Source organism: Pteropus medius, unplaced genomic scaffold (genome assembly GCF_902729225.1).
Source record: "Pteropus medius unplaced genomic scaffold, Ma_sr-lr_union100, whole genome shotgun sequence".
Classification (NCBI taxonomy): Eukaryota; Metazoa; Chordata; class Mammalia; order Chiroptera; family Pteropodidae; genus Pteropus; species Pteropus medius.
In genome coordinates, this window is record NW_024345599.1 from 671193 (window position 1) to 698146 (window position 26954).

A 26954-nucleotide genomic window follows, 5' to 3' on the forward strand; every position below is an offset into this window, starting at 1 on the left:
GTCACTCATTACGCCATGTTTCCAAAGATACCAAAAATGTGATGTTTTAACATTTTGTTTAATCCACAGATTTACCCTCCATTTCTTTTTAAAAAATCTCTCCTTTTAAAAATGATCATACATTAAAATAGACTCTTAAAAAGCACATCTATAACAGTTTTAACACACATAGGTTCATGTATCTACCACCATAATCTATTTACAGTTCTATCACCCCCCCAAAACTGCATCTTGCAATCCCTTTATAGTTACACCTCTCCCCTTACCCTTTCCACACTCTCCTACCTTCTGGCCACTAATAATATATTCTCTGTTATTACAGTTTGTCATTTCAAGAATATTATACAAATGGAATTATACAGTATATAACCTTTTACAACTGGCTTTTTTTTACCTCAGCTTAATGCCTTTGAAATTTGTACAAGTTGTGTATATAAACAGTTGTTTTCTTTTTATTGCTGAATTGTATTCTATTGTATGGATGTACCACAATGTATTTCTTCTATCTTTTGAAGGAAATTTGGATTATTTCCAATTTTGGCAATAATGAATAGAGCTAGAGTAAGTATTCATATGCAGGAGGATTCTTTTGTTTGTTTTGTTTTTGTGTTTTTTACTTTTTGTTTTGAAATAATTATAGAGTCATAGAAAGTTGTAAAAATAGTACAAGGAGGTCGTATGTACTTTTAACCTGGTTTTTGCTATTATTACTGGTAAAAGCTTACATAACTATAGTATAATATTAGAACCATGAAACTGACATTGATAAAATACACAAACCTTACTCAGATTTCACCAGTTTTACATGCACTCTTTGGTGTGTGTACAGTTCTATGCATTAAAAAAAATAATAGCTTTATTGAGACATAATATTATTCTCTCATTTAAAATGTACAGTTCAATGGTTTTTAGTGTGTTCAGAGTTGTGCATCCATCACTGCAATCAATTTTAGAACATTTTGCTGCATTCCCTAAATTTTAGTCTGTTGTATTTCCATTTTCATTTGTCTTAAGGTATTTTTTTAGTTTGCTTTTAATATCTTCTTTGCCCCATTTGTTGTTCAGTAGCATGTTGTTTAATCTCCATGTATTTGTGAATTTTCCAGTTTTTGTCTTGTAATTGATTTCTAGTTTAATTCCATTGTGGTTAGAAAAGATGCTTTATATAATTTCAGTCTTCTTAAATTTATTAAGACTTGTTTTGTGGAGAATGATCTTTCCTGAAGAATGTTCTATGTGAGCTTAAGAAGACTGTGTATTCTGGATGGAATGTTCTATATGTGTCTGTTATATGCATTTGATCTAAACTGCCTTTTAAGGCTAATCTTTCCTTTTTGATTTTCTGTCTGGATCATCTAACCATTGGTGAAACTGGAGTATTAAAGACCCCTACTATTATTGCTACCCCAACTTACTTTTGGTTTTCATTTTCATGGAATATCTTTTCCAATCCCTTCAATTTCACTCTGTGTGTGTCCTTACATTTGAAGTGAGTCTCTTGTAGGCAGCATATAGATGTGGGTCTTGTTTTATTTTTATTTTTATTTTTTTTTTTTAGTGCATTCAGCCACCTTATCTATGTCTTTTGATTGGAGAATTTAGTTCATTTATATTTAAATTATTTCTTGATAGTTATGCACTTATTACCATTTCGTTCATTGTTTTCTGGCTGATTTGTAGTTCCCCTGCTTCTTCTCTTGCTTTCTTCTTTTGTGATTTGATGATTTTCTGTAGTGGTAGATTTCTTTCTCTTTATTGTTTGTGTATGTACTATAAGTTTTTGCTTTGTAGTTATCATGAGGCTTACATAAAACAACTTAAAATAGTCTATTTTAAGTTGATAACAAGTTTGAACACCATCAGTGTTTGAGGGTTCCAATTTTGCCACATCCTTACCAACACTTTTTATTATCTGTCCTCCTTATTATACCCATCCTAGTGAGTGTAAAGGGGTATTTCATTGTGGTTTTAGTTTGTATTTCCCTGATGTCTAAGGATGTTGGGCATCTTTCCATATGCTTATTGGCCATTTGTATATCATTGGAAAGAAAACTATTCAAATCTTTGTCCATTGAAAAAATTTGGTTATTTGTCTTTTTATTATTGGGTTGTAAGAGTTATTGGCATTCTGGATTGAAGTCTTGTTTAAGATATATAATTTGTAAAACTTTTCTTCCATCATATGAGTTTTATTTTCACTCTCTTGATGGTGTCTTTTCCAGCACACATTTTTAAATTTAATAAAGTATAATTTATCTGTTTTTCTTTTTGTTGCTTGTGCTTTTGGTGTCATATCTAAGAAACCAATCCCTAATCCAAGTTCATGAAGATTTATGCCTGTTTTCTTCAATGAGTTTTATAATTTTATCCCTTACACTTCTGTCTTTAAGCCATTTTAAATTAATTTTATATATGGTATGAAGTAGGTGTCCAACTTCATTCTTTTGCAGGTGGATTTCCAGTTTTCTGAAAATTCTGTGCAGTTTTAACACATGCATAGATTTGTGTAACCACCATTATAATAAAGATATAGAACTGTTCTGGAACCACAAAGATTCTTCTTGGTACCCCTTTATAGTCACAATCATCTCTCCTTTCATGTCTCTAAATTTTAGCAACCACTGTTTCCCATTTCTATAATTTTATATATTGAGAATGTTATATAAATGGAATCATACAGTATGTAACCTTTTGAGATTGGCTTTTTTACTTAACATAAACCCTTTAGATTTATCTAATTTGTTATGTGTAGTATCAGTAGTTTTTTTCTGTGTCTGTGTATACGTGTGTATACCTTGAGAGTTTCTACATATACAATCATGTCATCTGTAAATAGGGATAGTTTTATTTCTACCTTTCTAATATTTCTTCCTTTTATTTATTTTTATTGCCTTATTGAGCTGGTTAGAATGTTCAATACTATGTTGAATAGCAGTGATGAGAGCAGACATCTTTGCCTTGTTTATGAAAGCATAGTCTTTTGACCTTAGAATGATATATGATGTTAAGCTCTAGTTTTGTGTGTGTGTGTGTGTGTGTGTGTGTGGTGAAAGTATTGGTAACGTGTGTGTGTGTGTGTATGGATGTTCTTTATGAGGTTAATGAAGTTATCTTAATTCCTAATTTGATGAGAACTTTTATCATGAATGGATGATGAATTTAGTCTGATGTTTTTTCTACATTTTTTGATATGATCACATGATATTTCTTTACTTAGCCCATTGATAGTTGAATTACATGGATTTTCAAATGTTGAACCAGCCTTGTATCCCTGGAATAAACCCCACTTAGTTGTGGTATATAATTATTTTCATATGTTGTTGGATACTATTTGTTAATATTTTGTTGAGGATTTTTATATCTGTGTCTATGAGGGATATTAGACTATAGTTTTCTTTTATTCTGCTGGCCTTCTCTGATTTTGGTCTCAAGATGATATTGGTCTCATAAAATAAATTGGAATCCCTCCTCTTTTCTTAAAGAGATTGTGTAGAATTGGTATTAATTCTTTAAATGGTGTGGTAGAATTCTCTAGTGAAACCATCTGGGCCTGGAGATTTGTCTTTCAGTAGCTTTTGAATGATTAGTTTAACATCCTTAATAGTTACAAATTATTCAAATTATTTATTTCATATTGGATGAGTTGTGGCAATTTGTGCTTTTCAAGGAATTGGTCCATTTCTTCTACGTTGTCAAAACTCTCTGTGCAGAGCTGTTCATGATATTCCCTTATCTTTTTGATGTATGCACGTTCTGTGGTGCTATCTACTCTTTCAGTCCCAGTATTGGTAAATTGTGTCTTTTCTCTTTTTTCTTTGTCTTTCTAGAAGTTTATCAGTTTTACTGATTCCCAAAACAGTTTTTTTGTTTCATTCATTTTCTGTATGGTTTTTCTGTTTTCAATTTTATTGATTTCTGCTCTTATTATTATTTCCTTCCTTCTCTTTGCTTTTAGTATATGCTACTGTTTTTGCAGTTGTTTTTCTAGTTTCTTAAGGTAGGATGGGAGCATAGATTATTTGTTTGAGAGTTTTCCAGTCTTTTCTATTGTAAGTATTTAGTGCCATAAATTTCTTTCAGCACTGCTTTTAGTTGCATCCTGCAATTTTTGATATATTGTATTTTCATTTTCATTCAGTTCAATGTATTTTTTTCTTGAGATTTATTTGACCCATAGTATATTTATACATGAGTTACTTAATTTCCAAATGTTTGGAGATTTTCCTGCTGATTTTCTGTTATTGATTTCTAGTTTGATTTCATTGTGGTCAGAGAATATACTTTGTATGATTTTGGTTCTTTTAAAAATTTTCAGGTTTATTTTATGATCCAGGAGATGATCTATCTTAGCAAATGTTCCATGGCTTCTTTTAAAGAGTGCTCTGCTCTTGGTGGGTGGAATGTTTTACAAATGTTGGTTGATGATATTGTTCAGTTCTTCTGTATTCTTGACTGATTTTGTAATTGTTGATCAAATAATAATCAAGCATAGGAAGACTAAAGAGTGGAAATGGAAAAGTGGACTACCTAGGGATGTCGTAAGAGGGAGGACTAGTGATAAATCAGCCATTAATTTTGAACAAATATTTATTAATCTTTGGGTATATTTTGTTGTTTTTTTATCTGTATTCTTAAGCTGACTGTTTAGTTCATTTATTGTCAATCAAAATAGTACGTGTATTATCAGTTGAAATAAATTTAAATATATTGAAATAAATAAACAAAATTAATGCTACAACTTTCTTATGGGTACCACTGCATATCATGGGTTTTGATGGGTGTTGATTTCCTTGCTGATCATTTCTAAACAGTTTGTAATTTCTGTTTGATTCTCTATTTAACTCAAGGATTGTTTAGAAGAGTGTTTTTAAAATACCAGATGGATAGATGGGAGCCATCGCTGTCCCTTCCTGTCTACATTTTTCTACATGAGGCCAGGCAGGTCCTCAGAGAGTTAAGCCTTTTCTGAGAAGCCGTTACAGAAAAATGAGATCAGAAATTTGGTCCCTTGCTCTTCTTTCCCTATCCTTTATTCTTCAAGTGTTTATTGTGTAGTCATATTCACTAATTCTCAAGATGCTTGGTGTTGACAAGGAGAAAAAAAGAAAGTTAAGATATAGTTCCTACCTTCAAGAAGTATAGTATCTAGTTGGGGTGCTGATGTGTATACCCAAATCAGCTAAATAGCAATACCTGACAGTAGTAACTAAATTACTGGCAATAAGTGTTCAAAGAAAAAGGAAATCAGTGTAGGCTAAAAGTAGTTGGGGAAAGACCGTTTGGATAAGTATTTAAGTTAGACCTTAAAGGATACGTAATATTTAAGTACGTAGAGAGGAAATGAAAGGGTGTTTTAGGCTGAGAGATTGACACAACAAAGGCTACCATTGATAGAAATGGGAAAGCTGAGTTGTAGTGGTAGAGGAAAATGAATTGTTTTAGCTGGATTTTGGATGATTATAGGACATCCAAAAGAGAGATACCCTGGAATTTATTGATCTTCATTTAGTGATAAACTAGTTGAGTTTCGCTTTGTCCAAAAAAGTAGTCTTTTCTTTCTTGGCTTCGTCAGAGGAATACAGTGTTCTTGTTTGGATAGTATTTTGGTTGAGTATATGTGTCATAGATGGTATACCAGATGTTTTCTGCTTAACCCTCCAGATCCACTGTACCCTTTTATAACCTGATCTGCGCCTTGGTAAGCTAACCTATATAGATCACATCAGTGAGTTCCCTTCCCTTCTTGGCTTCTGATAGGGTTTGGGCAGTAGAGATCCCTGGCCAGACATCACCTCAGGCTGGCTGCTGTCCCTTAACTAAAGGTCACAGCTCCTGTCAGGGGGTCACTTCCTATACCATATTTTCCTTTTTCTGGTACCTGTTCCCTCCTCCTCATTCTTTTGGGTATTGTGGTGGTAACAGACCCCAAATTATTGTACTCTGTATCTTTCTTAGTTTTCATACACCCCGTCCATACCTTTGTAAATGCTTTTGTTAAACTTTCCACTAATTGTGCTAATTCAAATATGCCATCTGTTTCCTGCTGAGACCCTGACTAATACAAATGATGTCTCAATTCTCAAAGACTCTGAGTGTAATAAAATAAGCCTAACATAAAATATGACTAAGTATTATCCAATCTGTCTCTCTGATTAATCTAGGCTCTTGCAGTGCTTCCAGATAATCCTCTGAACCTCGGTCTTCAGAGTATCATAGATGTGCCAATTCATGGAATATTAATAGTAGCTAGCATTTATTACTTACTTTTTCCATGCACTGTGCTAAACATGTTTTACATGTATTATTTCACTTAACCTCCATAACAATCCTATGAAGTAGTTATTTTTTTTCTTTTTATAGATGAGGAGACTGAGGCTCAGGGAGGTTAAATAGCTTCTCAGAGATTTCACAGCTGAGAAAGCAGAGCTGGGCTATAAATTCAGGTCTGTCTGACTCCATAGCTCATGTTCTAAACTCAAAGTATGGTCCTCAGATCAGCAGCATCCGGGAGCTTGTTAGAAAATGCAGAATCTCAGTGTTTACCTCACACTTCCTGAATCAGAATATGCATTTTAATAAGATCTCCAAAGGTTTCACATGCACAAGAAAGTTTGAGAAGCAGTACTCTAAACCATGTTGCTGAAGCCTGACTACTGTAGAAAGTTCTGTTTGATTGGTGCTGGGTAAAAAGAACATTTACCAAAAAAAGTGACTATGCGAGGTGATAGATATGTTAGTTTGATTGTAGTAATTATTTCACAATGTATATGTATATCAAAATATCACGTTGTATTCCTTAAATATATACAATTGTATTTTGTCAATCATACTTGCTCTTTAACATTGTCATCATATGGCTTTCTAGCTGGAATCTGCAAAGCCAATGCTATTATTTTTGAGACAAGCATTATAAGCCAGTCAGGAACTTAACCTGATGAGAGAGAGATGCCAGGAAGCAGCTAGAGCTGCCGTTAATGTGGAAAAGAAAGCTTGGACACAGGTTGCTGCCAGGAGTTTTTTTTTTTAATTTAAAAATTTTTCCATTTTTCAATTACAGTTGACATTCAATATTATTTTATATTAGCTTCAGGTGTACAGTGTAGTGGTTAGACTTTTATATAATTTACAGAGCGATCCCCCAGAAAGTCTAGTACCCACCTCTGCGAGGTTTTTTTTCAGGATTGGACTTCGAACATGTTTTATATATACTTTTACATGCACCTTTGCAGCACCTGTAGATGCTGCACAGGAGATATTCCTGAATCTGTGGATATTTAGCGAGTTCTCAGAAAAACTGGTCTGCTCAGAAAGTTTGATTTAATGCCCTTAGGCTCTCCTTTCTATAATGTTTGCTTCCTACTCCTAGTCTTTAGTCATGTTAACCTAAAAATAAAAGAACAAAATGAGAAGCAATAAGCATTTATTTGAGATTTAAAAAAAAAGAAAAAAGAATAGCTGTTTGAGAAGTACTGATTCAGGCAGAAGCCCAAAAGGTGCTCCAATTTGGAGACCAAGGCAATGGGTATTTATGGGAAAGGGAAAGAAGGTATTTCTATTGGTGCAGATAAGCTAACATAGTGATGCTAATTCTAAACAATTAAAAAAATTTTTCAGTCTGGTAATCATCAGTCCCATCTTTTCTTGTTATCTTTGAAAAACAGTTCTTTGGGACACAATGTTGTTTTAGGCCCAGTCCAAAGGTTATTTTGCCCTGTTTTAACATTCCAAAGGTTTGAGGCATAAAGACATACAAAGCAGTTCCTCTAGAATGACAGCTCCATTCTATTTTAAAGTGGCTTTGTTTATACTATTTTTTATAGTTACTATGCCCCCACCCCGACCCCGTGTTCTTCCTCTTCTTTTTTTGTGCCTGGCAATATCTGCTTTAAGAAAATATATTAGATGATAAACCTGTGAAATGTGCTCCATCTCAATAGTCATCAGGGAAATTCAAACTAAAACTATAATGAGATACCACTACACACCCATTAGAGTGGTTAAAATGAAAAAAGACAAAGATGGACGATACTATGTATTGATAAAGACATGGATCAGTTGGAACTTTTATCAATTCTTGGTGGTAGTGTGAATTGGTACAAGTACTTTGGAAAACTGGCAGTATCTACTAAAGCTGAACTTTATGCATATCCTATGACCAAGTAATTCCACTTTTGGATTTTTAATCAAGAGAACCTGTTCCACGTGTGCATAAGAATACACATGCATGTACAGATATCCATTAAAGAATTTTGTTTGTAACAGTAAAAAATGGAAAACAACCTAAATGACCCTAAATGACCATCAATAGAATAAATATATAAATTATGGTGTATTCATCTGATGGAATTCCATAAAGCAGTAAAAATGAATTATAATTTCATGTAACAGCATAGAAATAGAGCAAAAATGTATCAAAACCATATTGTTGAGGTAAAAAGTTGTATAAAATTTTGTATAATTACATTTATGTAAAATATAAGAGTACAAAACAGTGTCCTATAATGTTTATGGTACATGCATAAATAATAAAAGTTAAAAATTTCTCACTAAATGTTGTGTACACACACACACACACACACACACACACACACACACACACACACACACCGGCCGAGTTCATTGCAGAACTTAGGATCAGAAGCCAGTATTCTTCTCTTCCTCCTCCTCTTCCTCGCCTCCTCTTTCTCTCCTCTTTTTCTCCTCCTCCCCTCCCCCTCCTCCTCTCCTTTCATCTTTCTTCTTCAAGACTATCTTTTAGAGTAGTTTAAAGTTCACAGCAAAATTGAGAGGAAGGTACAGAGATTCCATATTCTTTAACCTGTTAAGCAATAGAGGCTTCAAACTCCAAATTGGAGTCAGCATGATTATTAACTTAGCTTCCCGTTGCCAGTAACTAGGCTTTGTGTAGCTTCAAACACATTATGGGAGCCCGGTGAGTTTGGATGATCAACAGAGTTAACCACCTCTTTTACATGAAGGCAGGGGGCAAGGTTGCTATAAGCTTTTTTCCCCTACATCCTCACCTTCCGTCAACTGGCCAGGAATGTTGAGTTTGACCTGCTTAAGGGTATCAGTAAGCAGGATAAATAACATGAAACACTAGTAAGCAGGTAACTGTTCCAACCTAAAGCTGAACTCCTTCCTCTAGCGCTTCTCTGTCATGTTTGACTAGTTTTGGCTGCAGCTTCAGGATACAAAGCCAGCCCAGAGAACATAAAAGCTATAAATGGTCAGTGTAATTAAAATGGACCATTGTCAGAGTGCTTAAATCAAAATTCTGAGTTCTGACCAACACAGGTATTAATGTTAAGGACCTACAGGATATTTAGGAGAAAACAATAGAGTTCTTGAAAATGAAAGGCAGTACATGTTTCCTGCTCTCCCTGACCTACTGTGGTTACTTTTTTCTCAATTACTTGTTAATTGGATTTAAATTCCCCAGGCTATTAAGACCTTGAAAATCTACCAGATGGATATGTAAAATAGGGAGAATAAGAGAAGGTTTTAGTAGGGCAGGGGAAAAAGGAAGAGGAGACTCTCCTGAACAGGTTTTTGTTGTTGTTCTTTGATGCTAGAATAGAAGGTCTGCCTTGCCTATGTTAGGCATTTGATCTAGTAATGACTCCAAAGGCTAGACTTAAAGAGGTCTGGGTTCTAGTTTCAGCACTTCCACTTACTAGCTCTATGGCCTTGAACAAATTAATCTCTTTGAACTTCAGGTACCTCATCTATAAAATAGCGATAATAATAGTATTTACCTAATTTTGTTGTTGAGGTATGTAAATCATTTGGCACAGTGTCTGGCACATGGTAAGAGCTTTACAAATTAGTGATGATCATTCTTATTGTTACAGCATCATGGAAGTAGAGGAGAGCATTTAGGAGAGAGAAATCTCTATATAATGCCGAATGTAGTAGAGAGGTCAAGGAGGGTAAGAACTGAGAAAAGGCAAGTTTTGAGCCTTGATTAGAAATGCTGAGTGATATTTATATTTCAGACTTATCTTCTGAGCTCCTTATTTTTACTGGAGATGGGAATCAGAGTTTAAAAATAAAATCCATAACTTTTTGTTGTCAGGACACATATATACTTTACTTTCGGAGCAAGCAATGCTTACATGGAGAGTGTGTAAGAAAGTAGCTAGAGCTGTGACAAGATACAGCAGACTCTTAATACTCTGTCCATTAGAAGTTTCTGTAATGTGAAAATGTTCTCTGTCTGCACTGACCAATACATATGGCTCTTGAGCACTTGAAATGTGTTAGTGCAACTGAAGAACTGAAATTTTAATTATATTTAATCATAATTAGTTTAAATTTAAATAGCCATGTGTGGGTAGTGGCAATCTTCAGTCTAATTGGGGAAGCAAGGCATATACTCCTGAAATCAGTTAAATACCAACAGGGTTGGGGAAAGTAGAGACTTAATTGTTCAGAAAAAGTGCAATATCCTTCTGGGCTAGAGAACTTAAGGAGTGTCTTGTAGAGCAAGTGAAACTTGAGTTTGACTTTATAGGATGTATAGTGTTTGGTTAGGAGGAAAGAAGGCAGGAAGGTCCTTTCAGATGGGTTGGAGCCGATGAGCAAAGGTTTAGAGTTAGAAATGCCTCCTATATGAGAAGTTTGAGGAAAATAGCAGTTCTAGAATAGAGCATTTATATTAGGGTTAGGTCGGTTTGGGTCAGGTCATGGGCAGCCTAGAATGCTAGAACAAAGCATTGGGATTTGTGTCCATAGGCCAATGTTTTGCAAAGCTTGCTTAAAACACAGATTCCCAAGCCCCACCCTGAACTACTAAATCAAGTTTTCTGGGTTGTAGCTTAGAAAATCAATATTTTAAACAAGCTCCCCAGGTGTATATAATGCACACTCATATTTGAGATATACAAATAGAAGGAAGCACTTATGTATCCTTCCAGAGATATTCTATACATATTTGTATATGTACACCATTCATTTTTGTACAAATTGTAGCATACCATAAATGCTATTCAGCATCTTGTTGTTGTTGTTGTTTTTCACTTAATATCTAGAATATTGTTTCATAGCAGTATATAAAAAGCTTCTTTATGGCTACATGGCTGCACAGTATTCCGTCATTATTGGAGATGTACTAAAATTTATTTAAGCAATCCTTTGTTGGTGGATGTTTAGGTCGTGTCCATCTTCGGCTATTACAAGACATGAATATATATATATATATATATATATATATATATATATATATATATATATATATATATATATATATATATATATTTCACATGTGAGAGTTGTATATATTTCACATATACAACTCTAGGAGAAATTAGAGCACTTGTCCATTGGCTTGTTCAGCTTGATGACTATGAAACCACAGTACTACATGTGAAATCAAAGATTCTAAGAGGCCTAGCCATGCCTAACTACACAGATCTCACAGTATGTTAAGCTAGAAGGGATCTTAGCAATCCTAGAGAGGGCCAAGATCACACAGATTTAGAAGTGGATCTAGAATTAAAACCCAAAGCTTTTTACTGTAGTCCATAATGTAGCTCTTTTTAGTACGCCACACTGCTGTCTGCCAGGGAGATTTGGCAAAGCCTGATTTCTTTCTTGACTGGACAGTGTATTAACTGACCCCCTGTGGTCTCACTACCCTGTACCTAATTTCTCTTTCCAGGTCGGCCTAACTTTGCCAACCTAATTTACCCTACTTTCCATGCTGTTCTGACTTCTCCCACTAATAATAACTCCATTTAAAAAAAAAAATAGAGCTGAAGTCCTTTATGGTTTGGGGACCCTTTAAAAGAAAAGCCAAGTAGGAGAGGTAGGCATGCTGGGGAGGTGATCTGGTAATGGTACAAGATTTATGATTTTATGTGTTGCTTTTTACTCTTAGTTCATGCACTGAGTCACCATGCAGCCTAGGGGGAGTCTCTCTCCTCTTGGCCCTGCTGGAATATCTCCTTCTCTTGGCCATAAGATTGAGCACATCAAGGTCCAACAAATACATAATGTGCCCAATAAGAAAGAATATGAAAGTTGTGCTGATAGTTTTAGTCTTACCAAATTGTACTAGGGAGCAAACTACAGGTGACATTCTTTGTATGCCCGAGGAAATTGAGAGCTTTGGTGTCATGGATAGACCCTTGTCTATGGAATGACTCAAGTCTATCTTAACTCTGGCCCAGGCTACAGACGAGTCAACTGCTGCCAATATTTATTAAACACATACTATCATAATGGATAAAATCATTCTAGCGACAGATTGTAGAGCTATCCCTAGGACAATTTTTCTTAATGTATGATTCTGAGAACACCTGCATTGCTTGAAGAATGGGGCCCTGGAGTCTACAAATAGTCCTCCTCTCCAAGTGATTTTTCTGTGCATATAACTAAGAGCTGCCTAATGAATGGTAAGTTGGGAAAATGGATGAGCATTTGAATTTTGGGTGGCCTATAAAGTTAGTAACAAGAGCTGACTAGCAATTCCAGGTAGTATAGAGTTATTTCATTTGAAATTTCATAAAGACTGTGTTAGGTGCCCCCTACATGCTCCCACAGATTCTGTGTCATGCAGTGTCATAATTGAATGTTTTTGTCCTTTTCCTGTATAATCTAGAGGGTTCTTACTTGTGAGCAACAGAAACTGACTGGCTAATTTAAGCATAAAATGTTTGTCTTGAAAGCATATTAATTAGCTCACAGAATCACAGCTTGTACTGGAGAACCAGACTCAGGGCTACATAGCCAACATCACAGTTGCCACAGTTACTACCACCACCACCTCTAGCACCATTAGTGTGTTAGCTTAGGTCGTCAGAGGAGCAGATATCAAGCTGGGATTAGACATAGAAGAGATTTATTGAGGAGAATGTCTGTGAGAGGGAGCCTGGAAAACTTTCAGACTGCAATGTAAATCTGACCTTATGGATGAAAGAGGGAAAGAAGATTGGGTAGGAAGAGTCATAGACTGAAGTCCAGTGCTAATATAGTTTGGTTAGGCCTATGGGGAGTCCTGTTACCAAAGATACAGGTCACACATACTCCTGCATCTCCCAGAAATTGGTCTGACTTTGAATCTCAGCTATGCTCAGTCACTGGCTGAGAGCAGTGTGGCCTCAGAGCAAAGCAGCAAATATTGGGGTGATTTGAGAGCTCAGCAGCTGGGCAAAGATCAGCTACACTCTCTACATTGGAAGAACCAAGAGACATTTTTATGACTGTTTCAACTGGGGACGTTTGTCCACTTCTTTGAGTTGCCAGCTCCCAATTTAAAGCCTGTGCACCGACTATAAAGGGGATCTGCTTCTTGCCAAGATTCCTATGTCCTCTCCCTCAAATAAAGAGGTTCAAATACTAGACAGCAATACCCTCACCCCCAAAGACAAATATCTACTATATTCCTTGAGAGCAAAGATTTTTGTTTTGCTCATTTCTATTACAAATATTTACAAACAAATGTTTATTGAAATAATTGAATGAACGTGACCAGCTGGTTTTTGAATGACCTGATCTTGTGGCCTTCTTAACATGCATACCTACACCACACACACACACACACACACACACACACTAAATTTATCCATAAGGGAAATGCAAATCAAAAACCACTAGGATGGCTATAATGAAAAAGACAGATGACAAGTGTCAAGGATGTAGAGAAACACTGCCGATGGAAACGTAAAATGGTGCAGCCACTTTGGAAAAGTCTGGCAGTCCCTCCGAAATATACATCATGTAGTTACCATATGATCCAGCATTTTACTTGTAGGTGTATATCCAAATGAATTGAAAATATATGTTTGTGCAAAAATGTGTACACTTAATATTCCTAGCTGCATTATTCATAATAGCCAAAAAGTGGAAACAACCTTGTGATGGTTAATTTTATGTTAACTTGGCTAGGATGTGGTACCCAGTTGTTTTGTCAAACACCAGTCTAGATGTATTGTGAAGATATTTTTTAGATGCGATTAACATTTAAATTATCAGATGTTGAGTAAAACAGATTACCCTCCATAATGTGGATGGGCTTCATCCAATCAGTCGAAGGCCTTAGAAGCAAAGACTGAGGTCCGCTGAAGAAGGAATTCTGCCTCCAGACTGCAATACAGAAATTCTACTTGAGTTTACAGCCTTTGTACTCAAGACTGCAACATCAACTCTTTCCTGAATTAAGAGACCTGCAAACCAGCCCCCATAATTATGTGAGCTGATTCTTTAAAATATCTTCCCCTCCTCCCCACTCTTTCTCTGAAGAACCCTGATTAATAGAAACCCTTATGTCCGTCAACAAGTGAATGGATAAACAAAATGTGGTTTATCTATATAATTGAATATTATTTGCCGTAAAAGGAAGTGAGAGAGGAGGGGGAAATGGCATAGATGATAGAGGCTCTGTTCATCCCTCTGGCAACCAAATCAAAGCTGTGATGGAAACAAGGAGCAAGCAGCAAGGAAAAATCGCTTGGGATCTAGATGAATAAGCCATATAACTAGGGAGAAATACAAGAAATCACCTTTCAATGGCAGAATGTAGGATAGGGCAAGGACATGGGGCTGCCGGTCTCGAGCAGCTGAGTGAGATGGAGGCTGCAGCAGCGGCAGACGCCTCTTAAAGGGGGCCACATCTACGAGCGGATTTTCGTGGTGACAGACCTGCTCGCTCTGAGCACCAGTGCCAATTTGGCTGCGCGCAGGGGACACCAGGGAGACATTGTCATGTTAGATGAGACTCGTCATTTACAGAAGTGCTGGTGGTATCCATCGTTCCCTGTTGAGCCCTCCCCCATCCTAGTGCGCCTGACACAGCGCCGCCATAGCCTAGACATCATCAAACTGGATAACAGAGGTCGCTCCGCCCAGAAGATTCCCTGAAACTCCGCCTCCCCCAACTCGCAACCCCACCAAAGCCACATCCAGGCATGTCCTCGGAGAGTCAGGTGCTCCTTGCTGAGCAGCTCCTAGACTCACACTGGAGCCAGCTGGCCTCAGGTTCTGGTGTGGCCTTTTGAGGCAACTATAAGCACAGCATCTGTGGATTGCTTGCTGAATCTTAACAGGTGGCCCCGGAGGAGTGGAGGTTTGGGCTAAATTTGGCCTACAGCTGAACTCCTCTCAGGACTGTGCCACTGGACACTTACTTCACAAATCCACACTAATAAGACCAGAATACTTAGGAGCTTTGCTTAGTACATAGAAACAGACATGGAAAAGCAGCCAAAATGGTAAGACAAAGAAGCAGAAACCGTATGACAGAACAGAACAGAGATCCAGATATAATGGAGTCAAGTAATCTAACAGATGCAGAGTTCAAAACACTGGTTATGAACTTTTGGAAAGTATAGATAAATTCAGTGAGAACTTCAACGAAGAGATAAAAAAACATTAAAGTGGAAATAGAAATTATGAAAGGAAACCAGTCTGAAATGAAGAACACATTATCTGAGATGAGAAGTATATTAAATGGAATAAACAAAGGAATATACAAAGTGAATAAAGAAAAGGATCAAATGCCCTATCTAGAGGTCAGGAAAGCCAAGGACACTCAATCAGAATGGCAAGAGATAAGATGCCAAGACTATAAAAATAATTTAAGGAGCATATGGGACACTATTAAGGGTCCAAATATCCATCTGATCCAGTGTAAACTGAAGAAGATCAAGATGTTGAACAGTTGTTTGAAGAAATAATGATGGAAAACTTTCCTAACCCGGTGAAGGAAATGGACATAAAACCCCAGGAAGCTCAGAGAATCCAAAAAAACAGGGATCCAAGGAGGCCCACACCAAGACACATCATCATTAAAATGCCAAAGTTTAAATACAAAGAAAGGATATTAAAAGCAGCAAGAGAAAAACAGATAGTTGCTTATAGGGGAAAACTCATAAGACTGGCAGCTGATTTCTCAAAAGAAACTATGCAGGACAGAAGGGCTTGGCAAAATTATTTGACAGGACGAAGACCCAGAACCTACAACCAAGAATAATTTACCCATCAAAGCTATCATTTAGAGTTGAAGGACAGATAAAAAGTTACCCAGACAAAAATAAGCTAAAGGAATTTATCACCACCAAACTAGTATTACAAGAAATGTTGGAGAGACTTGTTAAGAAGAAAAAACATGTATCAAAAACAGGAATAAAGAAGGGTAATAACTACATTCCTATCAACAAGTACCTTAAATGGAAAAGAATTAAGTGCTCCAACTGAAAGATAGAGTGGCTGAAAGGATAAGAAAACAAGACCCCTACATATGAAAAGGAAGAGTATGGAAAATATATTGCTTTGATGGACCTAGAAAGTACTTAAGTCAGACAGAGAAAGATAAACACTGTATGATTTCACTTAGATGCAAAGAAAGAAAGAAAGAAAGAAAGAAAGAAAGAAAGAAAGAAAGAAGGAAAAGAAAGAAAGAAAGAAGAGAAAGAACACTATCTGAGAAAGAAAGAAAGGAAAGGAGAGGAGAGGAGAAAGGAAAGGAAAAGAGGGAAGAGAAAGGAAGGATGGAGAAAGGAGAAAGGAGAAAGGAAGAGAGAAAGAAATGTTGATACACGCTACAGCATGGATGGATTTTGATAACATTAGGCTAAGTGAAAGAAGCCAGACACACAAAGGCCATATATTGTATGATTCCATTTATATGAAATGTCCAGAATAGATAAATCTGTAGAGGTGGAAAGTAGATTAATTATTTTGTAGGGCTGGGGGAATAGGGAGTGAAAGCTTAATAGGTATGGGGTTTCTTTATGGGGTGATGAAAATATTCTGGAACTAGGTAGTGATAATGGCTGTTTAACTTTGTACTAAAACCACTGAATTCTATACTTTAAATGGGTGAATTGTGTGATATGTGAATTATATTTCAATACAGCCATTATTTAAAGAATAAATCATATCCATTATAACCGTCCTTTCCCATCCCTTCCCTCCACCAGTCAAGGTAAGTAGAGCTTGACAACTGCCTGGCAACACCCACCACTCCCAAATTCCATGCTTCGTTTTGTGATAGTACTTTTTCCCCTTCAATACTAATTGAGACGATCATTTTAACCAGATTTTTTAAAAGAAAAATGCTAGGGGTAAGGGCTGCAGAGAACTCACTTGTGTTTTGACTCCAGGCCCAGATTCCACCTATGGAGGATACTGATGAGGCTTAGAACAGAATAGACAAAAAGTCTTTGTCCTCAGGGAGCTTACAGTGAAAAGAGAAGGCCCAGAGGGTATGTGACTGATTTTGCATAAGGTATCTTTTAAGGATTGTAGCAATCCATTCTAACATTCTATAGAAGGAAACCATTCTTCCATCCTAGCTACTCATTCTCCAGACCTTGACCATCACCCCTACCAACTAGTGTTCTGTGACTGGACTATCAACCACTTGCTGCCCATCTCTCTCCTTCCTCTCCTCTTATGGATGCTAGCTACTTCTTACAAGTCAACTTTGGCTGTGGTGGCTTTGGAAGCTCAAACTTATACCCTAGCCTTATATGGTTCAGAGGGGTTCTGAATGCTGATAAAGATGACAAGAGCTTTTAGACCCATTTGTTGTTCCTGCTGAGTTGGAGGTAGGGGTGGGTGAGGAGTCAATCTTGGGCCACCCTTTCCTACAGAACTTTGGTTCTGCAAGAAGAGGAAACTGACCCCGAACACCACCTAGCATTCAGAGGACAACCTGGAAGTATCACCTTAAATGATCAGTCCTTGGGAGATCAGTGCTCTTAATGGAAAAAGGGTTCCCAGGGCCTTGGAAACCTCCTGACTGTCAACATTTCCAGTGTCTCTAGTAAAGGGCTGGAGTCTGGAGATTGCCTGAAAAGGGAAAGAGTGTTGGACAGAAGCAGGGCAAATTATCAGTTTCTCCCAGCAGGGCAAAAGGAACAAGGAAATAAGAGACCAGAGGATTTAGTGACCTAAAGCGCCAGAGAGTCCTGGGACTGAAAATAGAGAAGCTGGTGGGTGAGGAGGATCAGATGTCAAGAGATTTACGGGTACATACCAGCCATGGTGGGGGGCAGGATCCAGAAAAAGGGTAACAGCAGGGACTCTGCCTTCAAGGATCATATGGTAATTTAGTTGTGGAGTAAAAATTAATACACTTGAAATAATTTGTTATTTGGTGCTGAACTGTGCTACTGACAAAAATACACTGTAGGAACTCTGAGAAGGGACAAATCATGTGCACTGGCATCATGTGTGAGCTGAATGTTTAACTGAGGCAGTGGGTATCTGAAGGGACTTTATGCCCCAGCTACAGTGGCTACAGCTTTTAGAGATGAGTGTGCCTGAGTCTTGCATGGTTTCCTAGAAGAAGTATAGAGGAAGAAGCTTCGCTACCATCACCATTTGTCAATCACTATTGTCATCAACAAGAACTACAATAAACATTAATTGAGCATCACTCTCTGGGCCTACGCTTCTGTTGGGGAGGCAGGGCTAAAAATTGTTGAAAGACTAGTACAAGAGAGCATATGCCAGTAGCACAAAGACAGGGAAAAGTGAGGGCTGGGGAGGTAAGAGAAGGCTTCCTGGTAGAGGTAGTACAGACGTACCTTGGGGATATTGTGGGTTTAGTTCCAGACCACCACAATAAAAGGAATTGTAATCTTTTTGCTAGTGGAGGGTCTTGCCTTCAATTTGTAAAAAACAACATCTGTGAAGCACAATAAAGTGAGGTGCAAAAAAATGAGGTATGTCTATACTTGAGCTGACCCTTGAAAGAAGGTTAAGTTTTGAACTTTAGAGAAAAGAGAGAAGGGGGCTGTAAATGGCTTCAACAAGGCACAGAGGTAGGAGTGAGCAAAGCATGTATGATTAAGTGAGAAACCTGCTGGACTGGAGCAAAAGGTGTGTGTAGGGTAATGTGGGCAATAAAGTTGGAGAGGGAAGCACTATTGTGTTGATTATAGAGAATCTTGAATGGCAGACAGAGGAGTTGTTTTGGAATAAAGTAGGAAAGCCTTGTAGATTTGTGTATTTGAGGAGTGACAAGGGTACAGGGATGGAGGAGGAAAGGCTAAAATAAAAACATTGGAATTCTACATTCTTCCTGGCTTCAGTCTCCAGTGTTAGTTTAGGATTACCAACTCATTCCATCTCAGCAAACTGAGCTTGTCACCTTACTTGAGCTCCATGTTGAGTATAGGTTCCTAAGAAGTCCCAAGAAGTTCTGCAACATATAATCTGGTGGAGAACCTTATGCCAGTAGGAAAGCCCCAACCAATCAACGGTATGTGTGAGGTGTTCTCAGATAGTGTTGACCTGCCTTGTGAAACAGAAAGGAAGAATAAGTCTTCTAGCCCAGCTGGTAGCACAGGTGCAGACCAAGATGGGGCAACTGCTTTAAAGGCAACAAACTTTAGAAGTTGTTAAGTCCTTGAGTCAGGCCTGAGGCAAGGAGGCAGCAATTGCAGAGATCTTAAAAGCCAGTTCAACAAGACTAAGTATTTCTCAAGGCCACCATTTTGGTGGCTGCTACTTGGACACTCCTCACATAGATTTACTGCGATAACCTCCTGCAGCAAAAGGATATTGGCACAGGCTCTGCTACATTTATATTACTACCAGGAGGCAGATGTTTTCTCTTTTTCTCTGGGGTTTAGAGTTATGCAAATGAGGGTGTGAAAAAAGCTTCGTGAGGTAGGGGAGTATTTCTCTTAAGAATCTAGGCAATTTTCAGAGCTCTTTAAGACATCCTTCTCAGTTTTTACTAATAGCTCTCTTGGCTCTTCTCGAGTCTATTTAGAATTTGGTACCTCTTCGCCATCTCCCAGCCAAAGACCTGAAAGTTCATTGCAAAGTTCCTATCCTGGTCTAATTTTGCAAGTGGAGAAGTCAAGGCATAATATGAGTTTTCAGTGTCTGCCGGCTGACTTTGAGTTTTGACCACTCCTCCACCCCCATCCTTTTCTATTTTCTCTCTGATGCATATTGTCTGACCTGGAATGGAAACTGTGGCCCAGTCGCCTCCCAGGTCTTCCCCCGACCCCATCGTGATATTATCTGGAGGGCAATAGGACCTAGGGAGGTTCAACCCTGAGGCCCAGAGAGACATACCTGCCTAACCGCGTGGGTTGAGCGACTGTAAGAGCTAGTCAGTTATGGAAGGCGGGGTAGAAGCGGGCGTCTGCTGCTTTTGGAGAAAAGGAAAGCTGTGTGGCTCAACCAGAGTCCGGGAGTCGTGCTGAGAAGTACTTCTGAAGATTGGCCCAAGCCCCTCACTGAGCATCCCACCCTGGAACTCGAAGTCTGGTTTTGTTTGGTCCCAGCTGTCCCCTCACTCCCCGCCTCCCCCCCACCATTGGTGAAATGCGGGCCAGGCTGGACGCCGGCAGCAGATGGCACCCAAGTTTGCCGACATCTGCTCAGCTAGGTTGGCGGCCCCCATGTCGTGCTTCTCGCTAGAAAAGTTTCTCCGTGGTAAAGAAGCCCCTCTAGTTTCCTCTTAATCCTGTAGCGCGCGCGCGCGCGCGCTTTGCTTCTCTCCCCTGAGACTGCGCTGGGAGACAGGATTTCGGCTTTGCTCCTGCCTCCCGCCGCGGCAGCCTTGGGGGCGGAGCTTGGGGATTCCTTGGAGCCATCCTGTGAACACTCGATTCAGTGCAGGTCCTGACAGAGCGCCGGGGGAGTCGGCGAGCAGAAGAGCAGGCAAGCTAATAGCCAGAGCCTAACAATAGCTACAGGACTTAGCTACTGAACTGAATTCCCGAAGGGACACTCAGGCTGCGCCCCCTCTTCTGGCCTGGCGCAGTTCTGGGCTGATTTGAGAGGGCATACTGGTCAGGACTCTTCAAGAGGAGCTGCTGAGTGTCGGTGTCCCAACAGAGTGGCTACCCTCCACCCACCTCGGCCTAGGGGGCTGCGAAAAGAGGAGCCGCCACGAAAACAACTTCCCATGGCCCTTCAGGTGCCTGGAATTGGACACCGGGCTGGGAACAAAAATCCTTGCTTTTGCCTTGTCCAATTTTCACACCACGTATATTGACAATTGGAATCCTGGGCCAATCAAGGGTCGCATTCAAAGTGGTACTTCTGGGATCTCCATCCCAGACTCCAACAAGTCTAATTTGAGAGTAGAAGAGAGGAGCCTCCAGCTCTAACTACTAGATCTCCCATCTGGAATTGGACTTGACAGCTCTCCTCACCAGTACTTGGACTGCAGTGGCTACAGGGTTCTCTTGGGATGTGGGGGTGGGAGGTGCTCTGAAGACCAAACCAAGACAATCAACAATGGACCGAGTTTATGAAATTCCGGAGGAACCAAACGCGGATCCGATTTCATCCCTGGAGGAAGATGTCATCCGTGGGGCCAACCCCCGATTTACCTTTCCGTTTGGCATCCTTTTCTCCACCTTTTTGTACTGTGGGGAGGCTGCATCTGCCTTGTACATGGTTAGAGTCTATCGAAAGAATAGTGAAACCTACTGGATGACATACACCTTTTCCTTCTTTATGTTTTCATCCATTATGGTCCAGTTGACACTCATTTTTGTCCACAGAGATCTAGCCAAAGATAAGCCACTGTCATTGTTTATGCATCTAATCCTCTTGGGACCTGTTATCAGGTGAGCAACTTTTTAATCTCTTCCCTTCTCTACCCTCCTACCCCTGCCACACTTGTGCAGAGAAAGATGAAGCCAATATTTACAAGACTGATACTGTGCCTCTAACTGATTCTCCCATTCCCTCCCACTCTTGGCTTTCCTGCCTACCATCCAAAAAATTTAAAATTTTAAAAGCCACCATGATGAACACCTGGCACGTACCTATGTTTCAAAACTATGTTTGGTACCATTGATATGACTTCATTAGACAATGTTTGCTATCTGGATTTGGGTTGTGAAAATTGGTATGGGACCAATTGACGTGGTCACCTTGTGCACACAGACCATAGCTTAAGAGTGTTATTTTGACAGCCTTTTAGATGCTCTGTAAATTCGCTGAAATTTTCTTCTACCCATCTCCTATTCAGTTTCTTTACCCTGAGCTGCTTGGGGTGGTGCCACTGCCATTTTTAAGTTCCAGAGTAATTTAACATCTGGAAAATATTTTAAGTCATCTGTGATTATCTGGGACCCCAACCCATTGCAGTTCATTTTTCTGTCAGTTCAACAATCTCCTGTTTACCTCTTTTTATCTTTCTGCAGTAAAAGTACATGGTTAGAAGGGGGCAAAGGAATATACTCCATTTGTTCATCTGGATGCTATAGCACGATGTAATATTATCAAGCCTTTCCATTCAGGTTGCCTTGAAGTGACAAGAATGTGCCTTATCCCAGGGAGATAGGCATCTGTGTCAGCAGTCTCATCTAGACACTGTGGGATTTTCCAGGTAGGGAGATATTGCAAAACTTGTGAGATCATGAGAAAGGAATGGACCAAGTTTGTCTTGATTGCAAGAGCGACAGAAACCTGCAGTTAGCTGAGGAATATAGGTCAGAGTGTTGATGTCGTAATTGCAATGGGAGGATATTTCATCCTTATAGAAATAAACACAGTCTGAAACTGATTAAGATGGGACTCTCCCTTTAATTTTTTAAAAATCAATATATGTTTAAATGGGGAGGAACTGATTAGACTCCATCAGAGAAAAATATAGGATATCAATAGAAACGGTGGCCTGGAATTCGGGAGGCCTGGAATCTAGTCCTGCTCCTGCCATTGACTAGTTGTATGGCCTTAGTGAAATCTCTGAAGGTGCCTTGGGCTGCAGTTCTTTCACGTGTAAATTAAATGGGTTGGCTGTGTTAGATCATGGATCTCAAATGCTTACAGAGGCTAAGCAGGTATCATAAATGAGCTAAGTGGGCCGAGTATGAGGAAAAACAGGAGCTTCATGTATGATGAGAAATGAAAATAAAGTTTCAATGTTAGAGAAATGATGATGAGTAGTGAAGACTCTGGCAATCTGGAGTCCACATGATCTGCCTAAAGGAGGCAGCCACTCTATAGCTCCCGCCCATTATTTCTCTGCTGTAATTCAGACTCAGTATTGCCAGATCACCCAACTTTCCAGGAGAATCTCTCAAGACAGGATTTTATATGAACTGTCACGATTTAAAAATTTGGCAACTGACTACTTAAATAAAAACATGGTAAGGGCCAAACAAACCACAGCTGTTGATCAGTTGTGACTCAGCTGGCCTATGTGCAACCTTTGGTCTAGGTAATCTTAAAAGGTCCTTTCCAGTTCTCAATCTTTGAAGCTGTAAAAGGAAGACCTCATCTTGAACTTGGAATTAAGAAATTTAGAGATGGCACTTAGAGGAGCATGGAAACCATTCTTTCCCTTTTCAAATGCAATAATATATTGAATGAATAGATCATGTACTTTCAAGATGCAAATTTCAGCAAGTACCTCCCCAGCACCCAGTTTTGACTTCCCTGTTTGCTTTGTGGCTTCTCAAGCCATTTTTGATTTGGGCGCTCCGTATGGAGTGTTGAGTACTGTATTTCATTTTTGTCATTTAGTTTCCCCTAGAAATGATCGGAAAGCACATATAACTTCAATCAGCTAGCCCCACAGCAGGGAAAAATAATTAATAGCTCATGAATTATATCCTCGATATGCTTATTTTCAAGGCAAATTACATTTTAGCTAGGTAGGAACTTGATTAGCGCTATTAGGCACATGAAAGTGTTTAGAGGGCCTGGCTTCCTTATACGAAATGCAAAGATACTTCTGGGAATTACAATATACTCTAATTTACTGAAGCTTTTAAAAAAGGCAAACACCCTTACTTAAACCAGTAAATAGCCTTAAGAATAGAAGCATAAACAATGCTTCATGCCACCATTTCCACCAATATTTTATTCAGCAGTAACCTTAATGAGCTTGGGTTATTATGCATTTTCCCTGAATAGGAAGAGAATGTTGTTTTTCTCTTTTATGTTCTCTCCTTTCATCTTTTTCTCTCCTGGGTTTTCAAGTTTGTCCCTAGAAAGTGGATGTTTCAAACTATACGCTTCAGACTGGCACACATACACCAGTCTCAAAGACATCCTGTGGAGAATGGCAGCCAGCATGTGTTCCTCTCAGGCGCCAAAGGCCTAAAGAGCATGTAAATCTCTGAGCTTGTCTTATGTCTATTTTTCTGTTAAATTACACTGCCATTTTTATTACCATCTCCTCCCATCATTTCTCACCCTGTATGCTTCCTTCTCATTCTTTCATTTACTCAGCAAATATTGATCAAATACCCACTATATGATAACGACTGTAGGCAAGATAAATATAACCCATGCCCTCAGTCTTGGGTTATATTTATATACTTTTCCCTCAGTCAGGAAAGATGGCTTAATTTTCACCACAACTGTTCTTACTTATCATAAGAAATAGTCTACAGTTTCTATTCATTTCAGGGTGAATGGAGGAAGTGGTAACTCAGGTGTTCCAAAACAAGATGTTCTAGTTTCTACTATTTATCATATCAGAACTGCTAAACACTTCTGATTTATATGAGGGAGATGGGAGGGGTACAGCAGGAAATGTGGTCTTATCATGATTTCATGAGTGGTAGATTCTCATAAGGATGTTTTCCTGTTTGTAAATAATGAACAGAGTTTAAAAGGCTCTTGTCTCCAAACAGATCAAGAGACCGTGAAAGCAACCTTTAGAGAGATCTTTTGAGGTCCTCTAGGTATATAGTATATTTGGTTCTGAGCTGTCAAATCTTTTAAACACCTTTGTTGCTAAGTGGCTTTTCCTCGTATATGAGGGGTTTTTTTCCCCAAAACTTTTTGGCTGAGGCAGTCATAGTTGCAGGCTTTGTCTTGAAAAATCAGAACTCAAAAACCCTGATTATGGAGCTAAGTGCTTTCACTAAGGAATGCTTTACTTCAGGATCTGAAGTGTTATGAAAACCAGGGCCTTTTGGATCCTCATTATTTTCTCTCGACATATTATTTACTCCATACCTTTGTGTTCAAGGCACTTTTCTACCACAGGCCTATTCTTAAAGGGACAAAACAATTCTTTAAGTCTTCAAATAAACACTTCTGAAATGGTGTTCTTAGGTTGGTCGATGACTGACAGAAAAAAAAAAAAAAGATTTACATTCAAGTAACTTGTAGAAGGCATGAGCATCTCTTTGACTCATGAGAAATGAGTAGAACAGGAGAGAAGGAATGGCAAAAAGCACCACCTCCCCAAGTTATTTTCCCCCCTCACTACAACCTCCCTTCCTAGGACAGCTTTAGTTAAGTTCCCATGATGCTTTACTTCTGCAGATGTTTGGAGGCCATGATTAAGTACCTAACATTGTGGAAGAAAGAAGGGCAGGAGGAGCCCTATGTCAGCCTCACCCGAAAGAAGATGCTAATAAATGGCGAGGAGGTGCTGATAGAATGGGAGGTGGGCCATTCCATCCGGACCCTGGCTATGCACCGCAATGCCTACAAACGTATGTCACAGATCCAGGCCTTCTTGGGCTCAGTGCCCCAGCTGACCTATCAGCTCTATGTGACCCTGATCTCTGCAGAGGTCCCCCTGGGTAGAGGTGAGTGGGATCAGAATTGGGGAGGGCTCCACTTAAGGGTTTTAGAAATCTAGATTTGAGCTGTCCAATACACTGGCCACCAGCTTCATGTGGCTATTTACATTAAAAAGAAAAATGAAATTAAAAATTTATTTCCTCAATCATACTAGCTACATTTCAAGTGTTCAATAGCTACTTTGGCTAGTGGTCACATATTGAACAGCACAGATATAACAGAACATTTTCATTACTGCAGAAAGTTCTGGACAGCACTGGTACATAGTCAAAGAACTTGGGGATCCAGATCTCAGACCTGACAGATTTCTTAAACTTGGGTAAGCTATTTAGACTAAAAATGCCACATATAAACTCTGTCTGGTCCCAGAAAAAGCTAGTAATACCAGCAGTTAGTAGGACATTTTTTCCTAGCCCAGAGTATTTAAATTATTCTGAAGGTTTGTTTGGTTGGTTGGTAGGGATGACCATCTTCAAATAAGAGGTTCCCAAATATTACCAATCATGAGAAAACATATAACCGGATGAAAGCTCCTTTTTAAAATTACATTTCCTACTCAGACCTGAATCAATCTGAATGTGGGGATGCCAAGAATCTGTATTTTTTTAATGTACCGAGTCAATTCTGGTCAGCCACATTTGGTAACCAGTGATTTAACCACTTCTCCCAACTCCAGTGGGAAGACAGAATAGGGGTGTGGAATGAATACTGATTAAAATCAGGCCTGGTCCTAGTTCTGACCATCTCTCTGATCTTTGGAAGAAGTTACCAAAGAGGTCACTGTCTTAATTTCCCGCTTATAAAAGAGATATCATAAAATGACTAAGACCTCGAGAAGAGGATGAAATGTGAGTCAGTGTTTTCAAAGTCGAAATAAAGTACTATTAATGAGTTTTAACAGCCTGAAGTTAGCTTCATCTGCTTGGGCTGGAGCTTGTACAGCTGTGGGTACAGTTTTGGACCGTTTCCTCTTTATCGGGTGCTTACCCTGCTTGGGAAACCCCCTTGTCACAAATAAATGTGAAGAAATTTGCCCGCTTTTCTATTTTTCTCCACAAAGAATTGTTCATGAAGTTGTCTTGAAGCTTTTCACATACCTAGAGTGGAAAATAGCGTGAAGAGAAAAATCTCTGGAAATGATGATGCTTTTCCTCCTGAGAAATTTGAGGGTCATCAAACCATTTAATTAAAATGTGTATATATTACAAATATAATACATAAACAAACCAATTGACTTACACATAATTGTATATGTACAGAAAATTTCTGGAAATGTATGCAAGAAACAGTGTACCACTGAGGAGTGAAAATGAATCATCCGACTGTTACTTTTTACTTTATACTCTTCTGTGTGGTTTGAAATTCTTATCATGATCACGTTTTATTATATTTGGCTCTAATTTTTTAATTATAAAAATCAGATACAGTTATGATAAAAATTCAAAACCATATAGAAAAGAGAGAGAGAGAGAGAGAGA

At 38.6% G+C, this 26954-nt stretch overlaps 2 protein-coding genes across 10 annotated transcripts in view; both read left to right on the top strand.

The window, feature by feature from the left end:
• Window positions 1-26954, top strand: part of NOX1 (NADPH oxidase 1) — a 172318-nt gene that overhangs the window by 87333 nt on the left and 58031 nt on the right. The window lies entirely within an intron of this gene.
• The window catches only part of XKRX (XK related X-linked), a 118829-nt gene that overhangs the window by 82925 nt on the left and 8950 nt on the right, over window positions 1-26954 (top strand). For 3 of the 4 annotated variants that reach the window (XM_039874015.1, XM_039874016.1, XM_039874017.1), the window contains one exon: window positions 25213-25481. In XM_039874015.1, coding sequence (XP_039729949.1) covers window positions 25213-25481 — 269 coding nt within the window. Of the gene's footprint in view, window positions 1-16505; window positions 21549-25212; window positions 25482-26954 lie in introns of those variants that run through there. The other variant, XM_039874014.1, reaches the window with a different exon arrangement.